This window comes from Lytechinus pictus, chromosome 6, assembly GCF_037042905.1.
Source record: "Lytechinus pictus isolate F3 Inbred chromosome 6, Lp3.0, whole genome shotgun sequence".
In the NCBI taxonomy this organism is placed as follows: domain Eukaryota; kingdom Metazoa; phylum Echinodermata; class Echinoidea; order Temnopleuroida; family Toxopneustidae; genus Lytechinus; species Lytechinus pictus.
The window spans coordinates 16,227,203-16,250,965 of record NC_087250.1 but is presented as its reverse complement, the minus strand read 5'-3'; the positions used below and the strand labels follow the sequence as shown (position 1 = coordinate 16,250,965).

Below are 23,763 nucleotides of genomic sequence, written 5' to 3'. Positions count from 1 at the left end.
GCAAATATATCATCGTGCAGAAACAACGAAGACAATAGACTTTGACTTGATATTTCCTTGACGCTGACAGATGAATGCTACTCGCGATCGTTGATGATTATTAATGCAATATGCATTGTGGTATGTATTGCAGAAATTGGCGAGTCAAATGTGTACTTCATGCAATGACCACCAAGTTTGTGAGGGTTGTGTTTGCAAAATCAAAGAAGTTATAACATCACTGAATATTCTAGAAAACAAAAATTGGTACACTCATTTTCAAAGGTTGTAGTCGACATAGTTGTATACCCCGAATGGAACTTATCCTAGTGGCCCGTTTGTATCATCAAGATATGGAAGCCGTAGCACGCAGCTAACTTGATCAGAGAGTTTTGCATAGACCAAGTGTTTCTTTTTCTGCTACTTCTATGGATATCACATGTTTTATTGACATAGAATGGCATTTTTTTAGAACATCTCAGATCAGCAGTCTTCACGGCACCGCGATCTCCAATAATTTCAATGAAGGTCCAGTAATACTGTCCAGTGGCTACTGATAAAACTAGAAATATATCTTCTCTTCTACCCAAGATTCTGAAACTTGGTATTCAATGAAATACGATTCAAGCACAAGAAGTGTCTACTTTCGAAACATTAACAGTTGAATCCATAAAACGCATCCTGACTTCCAACTCAAAGAAAATAGAAACCTTTTTTTTTTCATAAAAGAGATTTACCTTACGATATGTATCAAGGTATTTCTGAATGGGGCCAACATTGTATTTGGAAACGACAAGGGAGCATCTCAAAGACTGCTTAGCAACGCTCGATAACAATTATGCCTAGGCAGAAATGAGTTGTCTACATTCGTCAAATTTTTACAATGACTGTAAATATCGTTGTCATTAAATATTTACCAAACCTGACAATTGTGATATGTCGACTATTGAGAATGCAGCACGTATTTTGTCCTTGGGCCTACTCATACGTTTTTAATTTCCTAAAAGCTGAAAGGAGGATTCATGAAATAGTTTTGATTGTTTGCCTGTTTGACATGTCGAATGCGATATTGCGTTGAAACACCTAAATAATGGAAGGTCATAATATAGTTCTTGCTATTGTCTTCTCGGTCCTTGCGGCTCTTGGGATTTCAGGGAACACTTTCCTCATCACAGCCGTGTTTCTATCCTTGAAACTCCGCAACGTCACCAACGTGTTCGTCGTCGTACTCAGTGTATCCGACATCATAAACTCTTCGACACTCATCGTCCAAGTCATCGCTCTAGCTGGACTTCGTAGCGATGCCTTTATAATCACGTGTACAGTCGTCGGCCCGATAGCGATCACAGTCCTCGGTGCAAGCTCGATCATCATGACCCTGATCGCATTCTGTCGCTTCGTCCTCATTACAAAACAACCACATACATTCAGACGCATATTCTCGAAGCGCAATGTAATACTTATGATCAGCATTAGTTTCATTTTACCTCTTGTCCTGATCCTTCTGTTCCTGTTTTTCGACCTTGCGACTGCAGGACTAAACGAAGACACGATATGTACCTTCTATAACAGCCCAGAGTTCAATACAGCATGCGGTTGTGTTATCCTTGTGTTACTCCTAATTGTGTGTGTTCTTTACGGAAAAATCTTCCTCTTCCTCCGACGCCATTTTAGACAGCTGCGCAGTCACAGCATGCGCAGTCAAAGTACGGGACAGTTACGAGAGACAACCGTGCGCGTCAACTCGGAAACTAGCGACTTACCGCGCGTCGCAGCAACACCAGCCCAAGGTCAAAACTTAGAACTTGAATCAAAAATCACAAAGAACATGGTACTTGTATTAGTTGCCTTTGCAGTGTGTTTTGTTCCGATGTCGGTTACGTTGATATTCAGCGACAGCGCCCTCCTCGGTGCATACTGCTTTGCTATTTTTAATCTATCCAGCTGTTTAAACCCCCTGTTATTCGGATGGAAACATCCAGTCTTTCGCCATGTTTTCCGTTGCATGTTTAGAAGGAAGCTTGAGGATATTGAGGAACCTGCAACCTGGCTTAGAAAGATTCAACAACGATCATGAAAGGGAAAAAGGTGTGCTTATGATTCACAAAAATAACAGAAAGTAGAACACCTCCATTATTGTTCGTCTGCATTGTTCTATGTCACTGTAAAAAATCAAGTACTCTGTTTTCAGAATTTTGAAAGCAGTAATATTCCATTACCTGATTTAAAGAAATTTTGTCACTTGACAAATATACTGTGTAAAATCAAACGAAATAAAATGTGTCAATATTTCAAGCATCCGGGCATGAATCCAATCCAGCACCCTAATTAGTTTACGAGTGAATATTGCACCATTTCTGCTCACCTATGACGTCATTCCTATGTAATAAAATAGGCTTTTTGAGTGGTCTTCGACAAGCACAAAGGAAGCTGAGTGTGTCTGCTTAAATGGGAAAAGTTGTCGGAATAGTGCCATATTGTGCCTTGCAAATTTATTGAAAGTGTACGGTTTGTTAAATGAAGGGTTTAATATTATTAGGAATGAGCAGAGCTGTTTCGGTCTTTGTATGCTCATTTTTATGCTAACATGGTAAAGGGGGTATCATGATTTCTGAGTAAACTAATTGAATTTATGCCTCTGAACATGGGGAGGTGATGGTCATTAAGATGCTGGTTAGTTATATTTATTGTTGATGGCAGCAATGGTGATGATGATGACCATGATGATGGTAAAAGTGATCATGGTGCTGATGTCGAGTCTGATGATGATGATATCAGTGGGATATCAGTGAAGGAGCCGTGGTATAGTGGTTCGATCTGACTTCGCCTTGTAAACAGAGGGTCGTGTGTTCGAATCCCACCGGGTCTAGCGTCCTTGGCAAGGCGTCAATCCACACTTTGCAATCCTCGACCCCGGTGCTAAATGGGTACCCAGTAGGTTGCGAAAGTTATTGTATGCTTGATTTTGCCAGTGCCATTATGTGTCTGCGATGAATGCAAGGGAGGCTCCTTAGGAAGTGGAAAATCTGCACTTTTCGCGCGGGATTAAAATGAATCCACTGACCGAAGTTATAATATGTAAACGTTATGAGCCGTCATGGGAAAAGCGCTAAATAACAACTATTTATTATCATTATTATCCTTATTATTATTATTAGTTCATGGTGATGGTTATTGTGATGTTGAGTGATAGTTATTGTGTTGGTGGTGATGATCATGATGATGGTGAAGTTGAAGTTGATGGTTGTGATGGTGGTGTTGATAATGACGATGATAATGGCCACTTTAGAGAAACTTCGAAGGATTTGATGATGATGGAGGAATGAAGGATTACTACAAATGGTATAACTTTTACGATTTATTACATTATTTACTGCTGATATTACTACAGCAACAAAAAAATCAAGAGCAAAACCATCATTGAGTGTAAGGAATAGTGAATGAATAAAGATTGGTGTGATCAGTAAACGATTGAAGATTCGGAGAGACAGTAGAGTGTGATCATGGCTCGTTGTAGAAATATCTATATTTTCTGACATGGGTCTCCAGTGTCCGCGTGAATACTTAATATCAGTTGACATCTATTGTTCTTCTCACCAAACACGATAATTGACTTCAATTTACGAACTGCGATTTCCCCTGGCATATTGTCACGAATTGTTGTATATTCAATATTTACCCGCTCTCCTGAACTGTTTACATTCAAATGAAATGAGAGCGTGTTTTAAAGCAGATGTCTCTTGATTGGCAGGTACTATAGGGAAACTAATTGTTGCATACGCATTTTGTAACATTGACCAAGATTCAATGTAATTTAGTATTTTACTTTTGCAGTTAGGTGAGGTGGCTAGCTTGCTGTGAAACTTTTCGCTGTAAAAAATGGCAGAAAAATAATTAAAACAATATTGGTGAAGGTTTGAGGAAAATCCTTAGAATTTCAAGTTTTAGATTTGTGACGTCATAAACGAGCAGCTGCTCCATATGATATGTAATATAAACTGCATAAATTTCATGTTTTACTGATTTTTTTAACAGTACGATTATGTAGGAAAGCTGATCGCATATGAAGTCACAATCAAATAATTAAATTTCTAATGAAAAAACTAATAACTTTTTTTGATATTCTTTGGTGGATTTCCCTAAAACCTTCGCCAATATTTTGTATTATTTTTTCTGCTATCTTTCAATGTTTTGTCAGGGTGAACTTCTCCTTTAGATGGTCAGAATATGCAGCCCAATGTCCTTGCCTTTGACCTGTACACAGAAGGTCCCTCTCCTGAAATTGATATAGGAAGTTTGCGCTAGTCTTGCGTGAAACCCCACTTGTTAATCAAAGTATCAATCATTGTCTGAGCTAGGAAACGATATAGGGGGGTACGACCTAAAGGTAATCAATTTATCTAATAGGGTCTTACCAATTACCTGGCGACTTCTATCACAAATCTTTGGTTTCGAGTGATTTGGAATAGTAAATGTCGTTCATGATATTACCATGTCATTTTCATCTACCCTATGGCCGTAAGCAAATTTCTTTTCCAGAGAGGGGGGGGGGTAGGACGCTTTAAAAAAATTCAAGAAATTCGAACGTGAGGAGCAAACCGACCGAGCTTGAAATTTGGGCCCGTTTACAGTGCCTAAAGTGAAATTAAAGGATTTCGTGTAACCTTTGGTTAATTTTGTATAAGATTTCAGTAGAAAATGCAAGTTTTCAAAATTTTTGTGGGGGGGCGTGGGTCTTCCTTCTGCGTACGGCCATGATCTACCCTCTTTTTATCATTACAAAAGAATACTACGTGTCTGCAGAACAATGGATTCATTCAAAATTGCCACTATGAGACTATTTTCTTTACGCAAATCAGTCAGACGACCCTTTTAATTTATGTGGGTTATATCCTTCAAGCTGGTCTGAGTCAACTAGGTGTTACACAAAACAATTGCAGGGATGGGGAATCATTTCGTATTCAAACCACGTCTTCAGGTGATCTCAGCCCGAGCCTTCGTCAGTTCTGTCTGCGTCCCTGTTTCAATAATTAGTCATTGTTTGCAGAGCAGTGAGTCAATAACAGCTGGGAACGAGATAAGTATTGACAATGAAATATTATCATTATTTATATTTCAACAAAATAAAAGGCTTTGGAATAATTTACTTCAACAATAGTTGTCGACTCCATTGGTTTGCTCTTTATCCTGGGGGCAGTCAAATGTATTGCTGTACATATGCGTGACAAAATTAACACCTCGTAAACGATTTTTTCGCTTTGTGCAAAACAACCCCCTAACCAAGTTTTCCGAGGGCTTCATTTAGACATTTTGGCCCCTAAACAAGTTGTCGTCAGAATATGAACCTTAAGAAAGCGCTGGAAAAAACAAACCCCAAATACGTTTGACCCCGTGATTGCCCATTGACCAGTCTTTCAACACCACCCTTAAAAAAAAATCGGTGTTTTTTATACCCTTAAAGAGTGCCCGCGCGGCCCGCGTTCCAAATCTTAAAAACGCCTCTTTAAACGCGTTTTTTTTTTCCTCACGCATGTCATGCATGTGTACAGCAATATATCTGACTGCCCCCCACCCGGCTCTTTATACTTTAAATGAAGCAATGGCAGTTTGGATGCTTGTATGGCTACCTCTACTACAACAACGTTTATTATGGCTGATTAATATGTATAATTATGAGAACTTTTGAGTAATAACATTATATATAATAACAGCAACAACGATAATGATAAGGACGTTAATGATTAAATAACAATTATGAGAATTAAATTATTATAATGTTATAAATTCAATCATCACCGAAAACAATTTAATGTTATCAATATATCAAAAAATGAATTGAAAATCGCAAAGAATATGGTGATTGTGTTACATGTGTTCTCAGTCAGTACGTTAGTGTTAGAACTATTAAAACTCTTTATGACGATACAAATAGTCCTAATCAAATAATATCAACGATATATTAAATGCATGAGATAATTTAAACCTAACTGATGAGCTGTTACTTTGTTTATAAAAATTCTTTACACTTGCTAGTGATGGGAAGGGTGGTATTTTTTCGTAAATTTTCAGGCTCGCTTGATGCACAATTTAAGCCCCGATCGCTGAACAACCAGAATATATATAGAACCGAATACTTCTCAATTTTTAAAGCAATTTTTTTTCTTTAGATTAAACACACAACTACATCCATGTTATGGCAACAACTGACACAATATTTCAAGGAACACAAATAATCTAAATGTAACATTACGTAATCATTCAATATTTAAGTGTGCACCAGTTTATTTTGAAAGTTAGCATTGATCCAGCTTAATGATGTCACTTTCATCCCTTCATATTGATAGTAATGACTATGCTTTCATATTAGAAAAAGTTCCCGATAAATCTGAATGCAGTAATGAAATTAGATCCAGCATGCACAAACAGGTATTGTGAGTGAGAACAAATATATAGCTACGCCTACCATTGTTCTCTTCATCCATTTTCTTTCACAAAATATTTAAATAAAAGAGTTGCCAAAGCTGTTGTACATGTATAATTTCACACATTTATATATATATATTTATGGGGGGTGTCGTAGATGACGAGTACGCTGCCATAGATTATGTGATACGAGAATGATAAGTACATTCAAATAAACAGTCTTTCATGGAGTCAAATCCATCTTTAATTGTTAAAAGGTCGACGATTGTGAGGTCTATGATTGCAATGCAATGTAATCTACTTCCAACAAAAACATTAATTCAACAAACAAATTATATTATTTTTCACACAAACACATATTCCCACAAATATTGTCAGTACGTGAAGTGATAACTTAATAATGATACATTGCACACTAATATCGCACACTAAAATGTATCAAATAAACTACAAGCAGAATATGGCTCATTTCACACAAACACATATTCCCACAAATATTGTCAGTACATGAAGTGATAAATTAATGATACATTGCACACTAATATCGCACACTAAAATGTATTAAATACACTACAAGCAGAATATGGCTCATAAACAATTTACCACTTCCAAAATATATTCCCGGTGTAACAGACATTACAAATTATCAATTTTTATTGGATGTTAATACATAAAGTTCGTAAGTCTGTAAAAAAAATTATTTCCGACTTCAACGTGCTATATGAGATCATCACATTTACCACCATGATAATCTAGGCATGTCTAGACTGTCAAAGATGGTTCATAATACAAATTCGATTACTGCTACAAGACAACGAAGTTCCACCTCATTATAAGCTTATTACAAAAGGCGGTGCAAGTTGCGCTTAACTGTCGGGAAAATCTCAATGGGCAGCCGTGATGGTCAAAATTAAACGGCTCGGTAAGTGGAGTGTAAGCTAGCCAGCCGACCATTTTACAATGGTTTCTTTCTGTACAAGGCTACCATTGAATTAAGCAATTGATAGAGATCCATATTTAAACAGATTATTTGAATCCAATATAAGATCACATATCCCATTCAACAGTTGGTTTTTTTACTTTTGTAAATTATTCGCATTCAAGAGGACAGCACAGTGACTTTTCTTATTTAAGGGGGGGGGGGCAAAACGACCAAAAGGGGATGACATTTTTGTTTCAATTGAATAATAGGGGTTATTATAGAGTATCACAATCCATATCTGACATCTTGATAGGATTTAGTCTTTATTATTTTTCCCCTTCTTTTTTCCTCTGTCATTTTTTTTCACTACTTTAAAAAGCATTTGAACCCCTGTGACACCCCTGTACACGTGTGTATGGACCGGTATTTTAATACTTTCTTCGTAAAGCCATGCGCAATTTAACAGGCTTCTAAACATGCTTTATCCGCGACCCTGTTACGGCAAATTTAGGTAAATTGCACATTTGGTAATCTCTCTCACGTGTGTAATTTTTTCGTAGCTTTGTTCTTTGAAAGACTAGGAAAAATTGTCCAGCTACATGTATTTTTAGCTAGCTTTTACTCCATTCACCCGGCTGTTTGATTTGGCCCTTACTACTACCCTTAAAACTTAAGCGCAACCTACACGGCCTTTTATAACAAGTCTCAATATTATCGCTATATTAAGGTGCTGGTGGCGATTTTTTTTTGCTAAGACACATATAAGTGCACAAACGGATTCATCACGTTTATAGGACCAAACGAAGTCAGCAGGTGATATACAAGGCGAATTTGGCATACAGCCTTTAGGATATTGGTTTGATCTTCATCTGTGTGTATATCAAAGGGGAACCGTCATTTGGAACCTCGCAATACATCTCACGTGTGACGTCACCAGTCATACCTGGATACAAACCGTTCAGATTCACGCGACCATCGCATTGCCCGACGTACCACCATCCGCCAGATGGGCGTGGTCCATCACATGAAGGCATCTCGTTACTAGGCAACTGATCAGGGGTCACGAAGGATTTTCCGTTGTGGTAGGCAAGTGGGTCATCTGAGCATTATGGGAAGAAAAGAAGATTGGATGAAAATGAAAGTTAAAATAAATCGACTAACCAACTCTTTGGTGCTTCCCGTTATGGCAAATTACTAGTTTGAGCTGTCAAGAGCTGTTGAATTGATTTTTTAATCGAAGACTCAGCTGTACTGATCTGCGTAATGATCAAATGCCTGCCATTAAAAAGGCATTTAGATTTATTCTGGGTATACGCCATCTAAATCTGATTTTGGTCAATTGCGAGTGATTTGTGGACGATAATAGGAAATAATCAGATGGTGTCGGTTGGTCAGCATTGCTATTATCAAAGAAACATTCCCTCCTTACTTTGTACGTGACTTTTAACTCGATCTGAATTCTTTGATATACACAATTTATATATACTCCTCCACTTAAACTCCCATTCCACAGAGAGCAAGACCTCTGAAAGACTGCTGTAAGACCATGTCAATTTTTTGTCTTTGAAAGGTCCTTCAAAGGTCTCCCCTCTGTGGAATGGGGCCCTTAGTAGTAGTAATTGTAGAGCTGCTACTGCTAGAACTACTACTACTGCTGCTGTTGCTACTACTACTACTACTACTAGTAATACTACTTATCTATACTAATACTACCATGAATACTGCTGCTTCTACTACTACTGGTGCTGCTTCTACTTAGTCTGCAGGTACAGACCCCGATTGAAACTTTGATTAACAAGTGAGTCTCCACGCAAAGACTAACACATACAAAAATAACACTGAATATAAAGCGAGAGGGCTATCAGTACACAATACCATTGATAGGCTGCACATTCAGACCCTTAACTCAATGAAAGGTTTGCTTAGCAGACTAATTACTAAGATTGCTGCTGCTGCTGCTGCTACTACTACTTCTACTGGTACTTTATACTACTACTTTAACTACTACCGCTGCTGCTCCTGCTACTGATTATACTACTTCTACTACTACAACTACAACTACTGCTGCTACTACCACTGACTTCTGCTGCTGCTGCTGCTACTACTACTATTACTTTAGACTATACTGCTACTATTTGTGTAACTAACACCAATTTTTGCACTTCTATTTCTGTAATCGATGTTGCTGCTCCTACTTCTTCTACTACTACTACTACTACTACTACTACTACTACTACTACTACTACTACTACTAATACTACTACTTCTACTACCACTACTACTACTACAACTACTACTACTATCACTACGTTCTGCTGCTACTATATGTACTTCTTTTGTTACAAACACATATCTTTGCATTACTACTTGATTTTGATACTCCTACTACTACTATCTGAGAAGAACCCTTCTAAGCAAACATGTCGTAGTCCTAAAAGTATATTTTATTCAAGGAATGAACGTATTAAACAGTGAAAATCCAATTACTGTGTTACACAGCAAGATGATTCAATTTATTTAGTTTTTGTATAATCAGCTGTACACATTAACGTAAGCTGGTTATTCATTCATCTACATCATTTCACTGTCCGATCCAGTTTTCAATTATCTCAATCAATATTCAATGATGATACCGGTGTCAGCTATATATAAAGGAAGGAAAATAAAAATCCACTCTTTTAACTGCAAAACATAGCAAACCTCGAAACAATATTGCGTAGGCCCATTGGTTTTTTTCACTATCTTCCTCAATTTAGATATTTAGTCAAAGATAAAAACAAGTATATTGTTATGAATGAAATTTGATAAAAATCATTTATTTAGAAATACGGCAAAACACAAAGAGTTAAAGTTTGTTTAATATTGATTTTACGCCATTTTAACAATCTCTTTTATAATAATAGATTGATTTGTCGTCCACATCGATAAAAACCTTGCTTCTTTATTTACTGGCAATGAGCTATGTTATGAAATATGAGCTACGAAATAAGAAGACCCACATGTACTTGATTTTAAAGTCAAGGTGAATAAATTATTTACAAGGTGATTGATTTTTCAAGTATAGCATCCTTACAATCAGGGCGGTTGCAAACACAAAGCAGTCATGCCCATGACATATTTATTTCATCAACAAAGGTTGTTAATAAAATTTGTTATATTCTAGGTGAGGAACGTACATTTAAAAAACGTAACACGCATGGATCGATACTAGCTATCGATATCGATGAATTATACACTCATTAATGTATCATTAATATAACTCATACAGCCCGTGCGAAGGTAAACATAATTATATTGTCCTACCAAACTCTCAATAAAGATACATGCCACTATGTCATGCAACAACATTCTCAGGAATTGTTGAAAGTAGATGACATTGTCAAATGAGTAGTCAAGGATAGCGATACCCAATCGGCATTGTTGGCTACATGGGCGGAAATCCCAGGGGGGACAGGGGGACGTGTCCCCCCTACCAAAAATAGTAGGGGGGACACAATATCAAATGTCCCCCCTACTATTTTTGGTCTTTTATGATGGAGAAAATGCATCATTCACATTCGAAATAATACATGTATTTTGGACTAAATGACCTTACATTTTGGGTGAAAACCTTTGTTTATTTTGCTTGTCAAATTTTCAAGAGTGAATAAAATAAGATGAGGTGAAAACTTGGAAAGAATCTTTCATGTCACTGTATAAAATTTTCGCTCGCGCTTCGCGCTCGCATTGTCTGTTAGGTGATTTTTCAATATGGAGCTTAAATATCATGTTTGGAAGTCAATATACATTATACATTTCACCTCGGAAATCGAACTTTCATTATTTTGTGTGATTTACAAACGGATTTTAAAAAAAGTGATCTATAAAAGTTACAGCTTTATGGTCTGAATATTGGCATTTTCTACTCGCACTGAGCGCTCGCAAAATTCGATTTATTCAGTACCTATTATTTTTGTGTATTCCATTTAGATTGAAAATATCCCTTTTCAAGCCTGATTGTCAAAACGTAGCAGATAGTGCTAATTGTATTTTGATTGGCGATTTATGTATGTCTCAATATTGATTTTCATGACAGTTTATCAAAGATTTTGGCTCGCGATTTGCGCTCGCATTGATGGTTAAAAATATTTTAACTGATGCATTCTATTCCTAATTACAAAAGTGCTTGAAATGTCCAGTTTTCAGGCCATAATATCATCAGATTTCTCGCCCGCAAAATGCGTTAATAAATAAGATATAAATTTAATGATTAAATTGTCCCTTTTGTTTCATCTCGCGCTTAGTAAGAGGAATAGGAAGATAGTCATCATTTTCATATGACTTGTCCTATAAGGATGTCCCGGTCCTATGTCAAAACTCAAATAATAATGAAATATTAAGTGTGATCCATATCCACCTCACAATTTTCCTACAAAGTGCATGAAATATATAGCTGAAATTGACTCTTTTTTTTTTCAGATCAGAATATCAAAAAGTTTAAGCTCGCGCTTCGCGCTCGCTGATAGATGTGTAAAATGCCGAGATTCTAGTTCTAAATCTGAAAAACGCTTATGTTTATTCAGATATTCAATTTGTTCTCTATTTAAATCATTATCCAGTTTCAGATTACAATATCAAAAATTTTGTGCTCGCATTATTAATGTAGAAAGATCCCATATTACTCATCCTTTTCATGATTTACAAAACATGAGTGTCCCGTTTTTAGGTCTAAATCTCGAATTTTTCTGCTCACGCTTCGCTTACATCAATTGTTTAGTTATATAGCTACCCTGTTCACGATTACAAAAATTGATTAAAATTTTCGATTCTTTTGAAAAAATGTCAAAATTTTTTAGCTCGCGATTCGCGCTGGCATTGATTGTTGAAATATGTAACGTCTTCATGGCTAAGTGCAAGCAGTCCTTAACAAGTACCTTTTCGATCAATTCAAATTAAACGTATATGAACATTTTCTGGCTGCATTTTGCACTCGCTTTATTTATGTAAGGACCGGGTGTAAGAAAGACCCCCAATTACTCATCCTTTTCATGATTTACAAAACATGAATAGAGTGTCTCGTTCTTAGGTCTAAATCTCACAACTTTCCACTCGCGCTTCGCGTTCGCATCAATTGTTTAGTTATATACCTATTATATGTTTAAGTTACAAAAAGTGCTTAGAATTTCCAGTCATTAGGTAAACAATTCAAAAACTGATTTCAGCTCGCGCTTTGCGCTCGCATTATTTGATTGTTGAAATATGTAACGTCTTCATGGCTAATTGCAAGCAGTCTTTAACAGGTACCTTTTCCACCAGTTAACCTCTGCTCGCACTTCGCGGTCGTGGTAAATATTTAGTTGTATATACATCTTTTTCAGGATAACAAACATTGCCCAAAATGTTCAAATTTTAGGGAAAAAATACATAAATTTTCCCCAAAAAATTTGCTCGCGCTTCGCGCTCGCATTATATAAATAAGGACAATGATATCATATATTTATGTTGATTTATAAGAATAAAGCTAAAAAGTGACCATAAGGACTACTCCTTCAATGAAACAGACAAAAATTACCTTCGAGCGGCCGATCGGGGATTAACATATGGCTGAAAATGTTTTTGCCCCCCCCCCCCCCCCAAGGCTAGCTGGATCAGCCCGTTGTCCCCCCTACCTTTCGAGATAGATTTCCGCCCATGGTTGGCTAGCTCTATTTCTCTTAATCATTTGCTCGGCATTCGCGGTCGACATTACTCGGTATTGTCCGGGATATTCTTCATTACTTAATATAAATATTATTCTTACCTGAACTGCCTTCAAGCTCGTCGATATTAAGCCGATATCCGGTTGAGCGATTACTAACCGAGAAACCCGGGTAGTCGGCTACATACATGGTCCCGTTAGCGTACTCCAGTTCAATACGAAGTTCATATGGCCTTTGAGCTAAGATCCTAGTAAGAATCTTGAGTCCTATCCAGTGTTCACCGGTCAGGGCGCCAAACCCATTTTCATAATCCGACCAGGTCTTGGAGAAAGATGTTTTACCATTCGTTCGACGCTGAAAGATCTGGTATTTTTCATAACATTAGAAAAGATTAGAAACTTAAATGTTATTTCAATAACGGTTGAAAATTCATTTTTGCATGCGCTAGGTTAAACTCAATAATCATGAACATGAAAATTAATTACTGTTTCACCCAACTGTAAACCTTAGACCCTACTATCCAAGATTTTCAACTAAATTGCAATTGATAATCTTTTTTTGAAAATTTAACGTAATCTGTTAAGCATTAATCTTTATGATATGAGTGGCAACTCTCTTCTTAACTCCCCCCTCCCCCCAAGAAACAAATGGGGGAAAGGACAATAAAATGAAAGAAAATCTATTTTCCCTAATATTTACATCGCTTTAAAACACTTACAATAAGGGAACTTAAACCCCAAATAGTTAATTGATAGACATATTTTTAATAGTTTGTATCAGTAACAATTCGGCAGAGTAATCCTCTAAACAACTGCTCTGATTCGTCGATCGTGTGTACGTACGGAAAGTGCTCATTTGTCTTAAACTCGACTGATCATTTGAAGTATGTTCAATTGATAATTAGATTGCTGTGTCCATTTCTTAAAAAGAAATCAAACTTACCATCCAACCGCCTTCATCAGAAACCATATCGCAGTACGCCCTCAACGACTGATCATCGTCAGCTGGTCTAATAGTATACATGCCACTCTCTGTGTGCCCACTTACATACAGATCATTACAGTCGATATCTTGCATCCCTTCAAGACAACAAAATCAATATCAAGATGAGTTGAGCTCATGTATTGATCATTAAAGAAAGTTGCGTTCGTCATTGTTGCTGAAGAATTCGGAAGGTTTTATGTGTAACAGTATTAGTTATCACGATCGTAATAATCAAGGTCTCGTATCATGAAAGTTTCGTTGAAATTCGACATAGCTAGCCAATTTTCCCCTTCTTCTGGAGCCCGTAATTCTGATTGCATTGTTACGTTTCATGATAAGCATTGTTATTAAGTTACATACCATTTGATCGCTGCAAATAATAGTATAAAATTATAGAGTGATACTTTTCCAACACAGAGATCAACTTGCCTTTTTGCAGCCACTTTTAGCCCTTCAAAACAATCAGATATAAATATACAACGGCGTATTTATCCAATTATATTTACATATTTATATTTCTCTATGACTCGGCTCAAATTGGAATATGTTGTCAATTTTACCAAGTTTTACCCACTATGCAAGCAGCTCCAGGGTGCTCAAGGGCCGTCTTAAAACTTGTTTCTGTTTCTGTTTATGGTAACTCGCGTAAGAACTCGACAGGACAGCATTTTGCTTGTAAACGCCAAGCTGGTATATAACCAATTACCTAGGAGTCATTTTACGTCTAGGTTAATCAGTCATAGTGGCTGCGTGACCTTATAGACGACAGATATTACTCTTGGGCCTTTTTATCAAAGTGGAGACAATGGCAGAGTGGGGATTCAAAGTCACAACCTTGCGATTATGAGTCCAATGCTCTATCCACTGGACCACACGACCCGTGTTATAATATAAAATTTGCAATAGCAGTTGAATGCTACTGAAATCATTATGATTGGCTGGTGGTAAATTTGTTATAACAACTTTGCATTTGTTATTATAACATGTATCACGAGTCTCTATAAAACGGTATACTGGTTTTTATTTCGAGGGGTGTTCATCTTACCTAGTATTTCAAACCTGAGGGCGCTGTTTGAATGGCTGCCCTCAACGTGGATTCGAATGTTTGCTGAGAGTATTGGCTTGGGAAACAGGGTAGTCACTATTGAATTGCTGTCAAAGTTAGTTCGAAAAATCTGAAAGAAAAAGAAGACCAAACGTTTATTTGGTGATGCATATTAAAAATTCAATTCTTGCCACGTATCAGGATAAAGCAGAATGACCGAAAGAAAACACTGAATAAAATCAAGTAACTAAAGCTCCTTTTTTTCTTTAATTTAAATAATTTTAAGAAACTGAAATTGTACAAGAAAAGGTTGAAAAGATGTACACAAGAAATCAAATCTAATATGCTGTTGATGACATATGTATGAGTGGGATATTTATCGCAACCATAATGAACTTGAACAGAAATATCATTCACATAATACTTTATCTTGATGTTATTTATTGACAGCTGACAATATGCACACTATTGTTTACTTTCAGTATGCGCCCCACCCCCTATACTATGTTCCATGCAACGTCATGACCGTGGCCGTGCACATGGTTACCATGTGTTCACACAGTGTTGAAGCTGTGTACTTTAGAACCATACCTTTCCTCCCGGTAAATTACACTCATGTTCAGCAATGAACGATCTTCCGTTGCTCTCGTTGATATAAGAGAATGATAGCAATGTACTCCATTCTGATGACTGTAACACACCTTGTGTGAGGGCGCCCGTCAACCAACGTCGAAGACCAAAATCAACCTAAGAATGAAATCAATTGAGAATGACTAGAGACATGATGGTTCTCCTTAATTTCATGATGGGGTAAAACGTGTAACTGTGTGTGTCCATCTAGCTTTTGTGCCCACATCCAAGCGTAATCCCAGCCGTGGCGTAATTTCCTTCAGCCAGAAATTTCTCCACATTGTTTTGCACTTAACCCAGGTAAGGTGAATGAGTACCCGGCAAGATTAATTCCTTGAATTCATGAGCGCTGAAAGGCAGCTCGAGCTAAAGCCGGGGTAATAATAATAATAACGTGCCTCGGAATAGAATATTTCTAGATAGGTGGCGCTCATTATTATTATTTTTAATTTAGCCCGGCAAAATCAAACCGAAATCGGAGCACTTTGTAACGTGATCTCTGCAGTACAGCAGTCAATCTTCGTTAACTACGTAAAAAAAGCAATTGTTTTGTTTAAATCATAATCATGATAATCGGATTTCGAAGTTGAGGTGTTCTTAACGCCAAGAGAGTAAGGAGGATCCTTAAAAAGCTCCACCTGCGTATTAACTGACTTAGTTTATTTTCTCTTGCACACGTAATGTCATTCTAAATTCACAATAGTAAGTGGATGTAAAGAGAATTGATACCTCAATCCAGCTACTTTGTTCTCCGTCAGCTGGCATCCAACCACCGCTGGTGGCGTAGCTGTTAAGCCTTGCCATGTACGGTTCACTTATGCCATTGTCCGAAGAAGCTTTGAAATCCGAATCGGGTATCCGGCCATCTTCTACTCCTAACCGAGAGCCGATAGCCTTCCTGCATCCGGTATTTGTGGTGCTCGTTTCATCTGAGAAAAGAGCGAAAAATATGTATGGGTATATTGCCGGTTATCCGTCCCTTTTGTGATACATTTGTATAAAGGTGAAGAAAGCGTCAAATATTATAAGGAAATTCATTTTTGGTTGTAAAGCTGTAACACATGCTCAAGAAATGACGCAAGTATTGTCAACTATTTCATCTGCTTACTTTAACTGTCTGACATATATAATACAAATCAAAACTTAATTAATATCATTCCAATTCTACATAGAACATAGAAGTGCGTTACAGATAGGCCCTATTTCTCCCCCCCCCCCCCCCCCTCCCCAACACACACACACGATGCACATCCATCCCTTAGGAGAAAACCAACGAACTTTCAAATTCTTTACTCGAAGTATTTAGTCATCGTTTTGAATATTAATATTTCATCATCATTGACCATGTTGACGATAACATTAATGCAAACCTTGCAGCGACCGTACACAGGGGCCTTTTGTAATGGTGACGTCATCAATGGCGATATTGGAATATGTAGGTCCTCCACTTGTTGTTTCAAAAACAACCTGCAAAAAAGGTGACAATTCAATCCGTATGTCATTAATTTATTCATAACTTTTTAAATCCTTCATCTGTTCTTTTTTAATCATTTTATTCAGTTTTTTTATTGATTTAAGTTATAAAATTATTGTTTATTCATTCAGATTAGAGAATAGGGCATGCAAATGGAAAATGCTTTCTAATGACAACCTCTGTGGTGCTGTAAAATGCGTGACATACATATACATGATACTTAAGAAACATAACAAAGCGAGAGTAAACGTTAAGGATCGATGTTTGACATTTATTACAATAGTATTAAAAAGTTAGTCAAGACACTATTTAAAAAAAAAAGCCATTTCCAAAATATATTAGTGTAAAAATTTGACGTTTTGACATTGCAAAAAAACATTGACGATGAACTTCGTACCTGAAAATTCGAGTCAGCCACAATTGTAGTTGCAGCCTTTATCCACTCAAACCCTTGCGGACCAATACGAGCCCAAACGGGGGAGCTACCACTAATTGTCCCCCCTGACTCAATAGCGTAAATTTGCAGACTGCCTATCTCACTTCCGTGCATAAAGTGGAAGAATGTGAGGCAATGTTGACCGGGGAATGTATAGGGCGGGGTCCACAAGCGAGCGGTTGACCCTTGAACCGTCTCATTGGAATCGAAGTACATGTAGTATCCTGACAACAAGATTCAAATAACATAAAAATATTCTATAAAAAAAGAAAAGGCGGGAAAATCACATCAACATTCAAATTTATCATTACCTAATTCATATATTCTATTAATAATTTCAGCTTAAGGTTTTACAAATAAAAAAATTTACACCTAGCGTGTAAATTTTGATAAACTATTTTGTCTCATCATCTTTATGTTTTTTGGGGGGGTTGGGGTCTGCACGATGACATCCTTCTATCATTTAACCTGCCGAGTATACATCAATGATTTTTTTTCTTCATATATTTAGGCGGTGAAAAAAGGAAAATAAAACAAACAACGATTCAACTTAAACTTGCAATGCATCGATATCAAAGGCGAAAAAGTTGCACCAGATAATTTATTAATCGAACAAGAGACCAAGAAGTGATTTTATTAAACGGCATTTTGGAATCATATTGTTCTTAGAAAAGTCATGGCACGAAAACGGATACCTGCGGTATCTCACAGTTTAGTGGATCATGTTTATAAAGATGTACCATGTACACTAATAAGGAATGCGTCAAAAATGTACATTTAACCACATCAACATTCAGAGGCGGATTCAGGATTTTCCAAAAGGGGGGGGGGGCATATTAAGGACATTTCGTACCCGAAAAAAAATTGACAAGCAAAATAAAAAGGTTTTCAACCACAAATAAAGGATATTTCGTATCCCAAAAAAATTGACAAGCAAAACAAAAAAGGGGGGGTTCAATTTGAAGAGGGGCACACTTTTGTTTGTATGGCAATTTTTACAGTACAATTTTTTTATTTTGCTTCTCAAAGGGGGGCCACGTGCCCCCCCCCCCCCCCGGATCCGTGACTGTCCACATTAGGCCACCTAGAGCAAGCGATGATATTACCCATTTAAATGTAGACCGATTAAAATATTCTCGTTACGCATAATTTCAAAAAACATAACCGGCGAAATTTACCATGGATATCATGGAAGGTGTTGTCATAAGGAGGTTTCTCATCGTCCTGTATGACGTCACCCTTTCCTCTCCTCCAATCAGCATTATCTTCTTCATCCTGGATGAAACCACAGATGAACGTCTCTTCGAAGTCACAAGACATCGGTTCTGCGTTGGAAAAGGTAATATAAATCAGAGATTAAGCAATAAAAGGCAGATGAATGTAGTCATTAGAACTCAAGTGTTCTGTGAATTGAGAGGTAGCCAAAACATGCTGTTGATACAAATAAGGTTGACTACAATTTTAGTCGTTACTTCTACCCACCTCTACTACCAAATATTTAAAGCAAAAAGAAGTACTACTACCAGTAGCAATAGTGGTAGAAGTAGAAGTAGTAGTAGTAGTAGTAGTGGTAGTAGTAGTAGTAGTAGTAGTAGTAGTAGTAGTAGTAGTAGTAGTAGTAGTAGAAGTAGTAGTAGTAGTAGTAGTAATAGTAGTAGATATATATATATATATATATATATATATATATATATATATATATATATATATATGTATATACATATATGTTTATACATATATATATATATTTATATATATATATGCATGTATATACACTTTATCATAGGTGAAAAGCAATAAAAACAAACTAAATAAAGATAACATATGAAGGTATGGCCTACCGTAAGGACAGCTTCCGGCTAGTACTTCAATATCATCGATTGCTATGTCACCATTAACACCAACACCTGTGACAGCCTCGATTGTTACAGTGAACGGAGCTGTATCATTTCCAACGATGTCAAACTATGGATAAAATACGTCATGCACAGAGAGGAATACGAAATTCTAAGGTTGCTAGAGCTAAACGATCGATCTCGTACATCATAGAAGTCAAAGAATCGTCAATTAGACTGTGGTACCGCTTCATAAGGGTTATCTGCACTGAATGTTTTCTTTCTGATAGTTTCAAAGGTAACAAAAGAGGACAATGCTTCTCCTTAATTCAGTCCATAGAATTCAATAAACTAGTCAAGGGTGGCAATCTTATCAGTATTCACATATATAGGTTTACATTCCCCGCACAAGCTATCATTGAAATCACGATCAACATAATAGCCGAAATTCATTGGAGTTAAATCGGTATTTGATAATGATATACAAAATAAAGGGGCCCGTTGAAGGAAAACACGCGCAAATGCCAAATTTGCAGTTTGATTTATTGAAAATCTAAAAAAAAAAATTAAATTGCAATTCATGCTGCAATTAGACCAAAAGGATATTAAACCAAAGTGTCATTATGACGTCACGACTTACCTGGTCCATAATCCATTGCTCACCATGGTTACCACTTACTTCAAAAGCTATCTCTCCACTAGCAACACCATCCTCAACATCATTGACATACACTCTCAGTGATTGGGCATCTTCACCAAACATGTAATACCAAAACCTGAAGCATAAAGCGCCCTCTGCGACGGGTATTTGTATAATTGGACTTTGCAGTCTGGTGATATTTGCTGTAGAGAGTTGTTCACTGGAGTCGATGTAGAGATACGATCCTTTAAGACGATAGAACTCTGAATCATCTATTTAAAATATTAAAGAAGGTATAGAGTGGTTTAGTAACATATCAATAAAAGAAAACATTGTCAGCTTGAAATCTATAACTCGGGCCTACACTGCAAAAACTCCGGTGTTGATTTAACACTAGCCTGGAATCTATATATGTCCACACCACAGAAGTATTGAAACATTAGTTTGGAATCAAACCGATGCTGTTTTAATACTAATTGGTGTTGTATAAACACCTATCTGGTGTAAGACCAATACCAAACTGGTGTTGTTTAACACTTCTCTGGTGTGGAGTTATATAGATTCCGGGTTGGTGTAAAATCAACACCAGAGTTTTTGCAGTGTAACACCTACACCCGTTCATTTTTCATAATTTATTATGGAATAGATGTCCACATTCTGAAACAGATTGAACATTCCTGGGCAGTGAAATACGGGTGATTCGAAAACCGAAATAATAAATCGCAGCATGGTAAATGACACCAAAAAGTTTATGTTCCAATTATACGGAGCTGGAAATGCGAAGTCCTACCAAACAAAATGATAAATAATAAATTGCCAATGGTTATATAATTACACTATCAATCAGAGGGAATTCATTACTTTGATTTAAAAAGAAATCCACGATTTAACCAAAATCAATGCAATCACGTTGTTTGAATTTGACTCTCTTTAATTTTTCCTTTTAATTTGAGTATTGATGATGAAAAGTGAAGAATGGTACACTGGATCCAGCAAAATATTGAGGTATACCCTTTCCCAACTCAAAGATTCACGACACTGCTCTCGGTATCTACATTAGGCCTCTGTCAATGAAGCAAAGAAGCTAATTGAAAAAAAATAAGGAGGTCAATGTCCTATTGTATGAAAAGAAAAGAAATGCCCACGCTTAATGAAACCACGTCGTCTCAGATTGAATATATATAATTCCACCTCGCCATTTGAGTATTAATAATGAAAGTAAACTGAACAAGGGTTCTCTTTCTTAACTCAAAGACCCACAAAACCGCTATAAGCGTATGAGGTACTTGCAAATTAACATGATAATGGATTTACCTTCGTACGAACAAACAACACCAGCATCTTCATCATGGACACATGTTGTTTCTCCGATTGGTGAATGTCCGCAGTCAAAGACACTCTCTTCAGACCCTGTACAAGACACATCATCTATGAGAATCTCACCAGATCCTTCAGTGTAGAATGCTGATCCAACAGCGTTGAGGGCTCTGTCGTATCCTAAGCCTCGACATATTACATTGGCATCGTCGATATCCCAGTTGGTGTGGCAAATAGAACCCCAAGATTCGTTGTATAGTAACTCTACCGTGCCTTCTCTAGGAGTGACACCCCCGGTCAATCTCACTGTGAAAGAGCAAAGGTGTATTCTAAACTCCTTGGTAGTGTCATTTAAGTTTATATTATATCATTGTTGCGCATACTGACCTCTGAATTTCCAGAGACGCTCATGTTTACAAATTTCCATATTTTTCAATTTCAATTTCAATTTATTTTCTATTTTTAAAACTGATAGTAGGCAGTGTCCAATTTTTTTAATCATGGTGGTATATGTTTATTCTTTTAAACAGGGGCATTATCATTAATAACCCTGATTAGTTTCGTTTGGTCAAGTCAGTCCAGCATCTTCTTCTTCTTCTTCTTCTTCTTCAAGCTACACTGCCTCCTTCAATCTTGAAGATTCTTGCAGTATTGTAGTACCGGGGACCGGCAGGTGCAATACACCGGGTGAACACCCTACTCTTTGACGAATAGTGTATTGGTTTTAACGTGCATAGGTTGTGACTCTCCTATACACGGGACCAACATTTGCGTCCTTTCCGATGGACGGAGTGTTTTCCAACTGCATTCACACCCGCACTGAACACAGCGGTGAGGCACGCTAACACACAACGCTAGCATCAGTTTTTTGTTAGACGTCTTCCGGCATGCTGCGGGACTCGAACCCACGCACGTTGAGATCTACGATCTTATCCGGAACAGGCGCTCTAACCGACTGAGCTACACTGCCTCCCTGAACGATGCATCAGCATCGTCTTAAGTTTTTAGCTGTGACACTGGGGGAAAAAATCCATATGGTTAACACCATCCGTTATATAGGAATAGGTACAACACCACCCGTTATACCTATTCAAATTCCCATGAGCATATTTTTTTTTGTAAGTTCGGTGTTTAGGTTTGTGTAAAATACACTCAGCACGAGCTGTCAACACCAAACACTGATATAAATCCATCATACTGACCTCCTGGGGAACATACTACACCAGCTTCGTCTGTGTGTGGGCAGGCGGTATGACCTATGTCTCGCATAGGGCATTCCCTGATATCACCCTCGTCGCCATTACACTGTAGATCAACCACCATCTCACCCGATCCTTGAACGTACGATGCATTGGCAGTCACGTGACGCGCGTCACCGAATCCCAGGGATTGGCACAAAATATTGCCCTGCGGAAGAGACAACGTGATGCCACAGACGGACGCCCATTGGCCCTTGTAGAATATCTCGACTCGTCCTTCGCGCGGTGTTGGTCCGTCAACGAGCCGTACTGATCTGATACCAGAGTAATGGCGGCCTGAAAGAAAACATGGTGTTGTGTTGGTTGACTGTAAGGAGAGATAATAGTTTTCTAGTAGATAAATTGAAACTCATTTACATGCTATGTAAACCATGTAAGCTATTATAATAGCAAATTCTGTATAATCTTTTATTTCATGTAACAGCAATTTACACTATTATCTCGCATGTTGTTTTGTTGTAAAATCATACATATCTACTATTAATTTAAGAAACATTTGTCTTTAAGCAATTTCACGAGCAAATACACTTCATGTGGCCTTTGACATAGTGCAATAGAATTTATACAGTTGATTTTTACGACCAACCAATATCATATTCATTCCTACGATAAAATGCTACGCTTTTCGTAACGGGACAGGGTGGGGTTAAACTAACCTGATGTGTCACGGTGGTCACGAAGAGGGCCAGTCCTTCTCACGTTACCTTGGTTACCGTCTGATATTATCCAATCAGCATCGTCGGATAAGTCTTGAATCCAGCCACACCCATCTTTTCCGAAATCACAGTTGACTGACCTGTCATCGGCGGGCCCTTATTAAGATACATGTAGGTTCGAACATAATATATGATGTACAGTATCGAAATGCTCTTAGGGTCTTTTCACACGTGAATCTTGAATCATCATTGTAACGATGAATGCAATTCGTCTTTCGAATCATCGGACCTTTCACACGCTCACTCGAAAACTGATTTGAATTCGAATTCCAGAGCGAAGGCGGTAGGCCCTATGTGTCCTTGGTGACTAGTCAATGCATGACAATGGTGACTTGTCAGTGCACGACAATGAGTGCATGACAATTGTATTACATACGGAAGTGCTTGAAAGAACACGTAAGCTCCGCCCCTCAAAGGTGTTTTGG

General features: G+C 37.4%; 1 protein-coding gene across 1 annotated transcript; it reads right to left on the bottom strand.

Moving 5' to 3' along the window:
* Positions 1-5,065: 5,065 nt before the first annotated feature.
* Positions 5,066-23,428, bottom strand: LOC129262882 (MAM and LDL-receptor class A domain-containing protein 1-like). Its single transcript, XM_054900860.2, has 14 exons — positions 23,279-23,428; positions 22,566-22,898; positions 21,361-21,669; positions 20,047-20,318; positions 19,413-19,536; positions 18,750-18,896; positions 17,533-17,795; positions 17,032-17,128; positions 16,391-16,590; positions 15,623-15,778; positions 15,032-15,161; positions 13,945-14,081; positions 13,104-13,365; positions 5,066-8,423 (listed from the first exon to the last, which is right to left on the bottom strand). Exons 2-14 carry the CDS (start codon positions 22,684-22,686, stop codon positions 8,170-8,172), a joined length of 2,472 nt encoding a protein of 823 aa, XP_054756835.2. The 5' UTR covers positions 22,687-22,898; positions 23,279-23,428; the 3' UTR covers positions 5,066-8,169.
* Between the last annotated feature and the right edge of the window lie 335 nt (positions 23,429-23,763).

What these genes read in the sequence shown, in the direction of transcription:
- LOC129262882 (XM_054900860.2), bottom strand. Translation starts at nt 22,686, where the DNA reads ATGGTGGTTGATCTACAGTGTAATGGCGACGAGGGTGATATCAGGGAA. An exon ending in GTAATTTACCGGGAGGAAAG is followed by an intron (nt 15,162 to 15,622) that starts GTATGGTTCTAA and finishes TTTTTCTTTCAG; the next exon opens with ATTTTTCGAACTAACTTTGA. An exon ending in CCTCAGGTTTGAAATACTAG is followed by an intron (nt 14,082 to 15,031) that starts GTAAGATGAACA and finishes GTTGTCTTGAAG; the next exon opens with GGATGCAAGATATCGACTGT.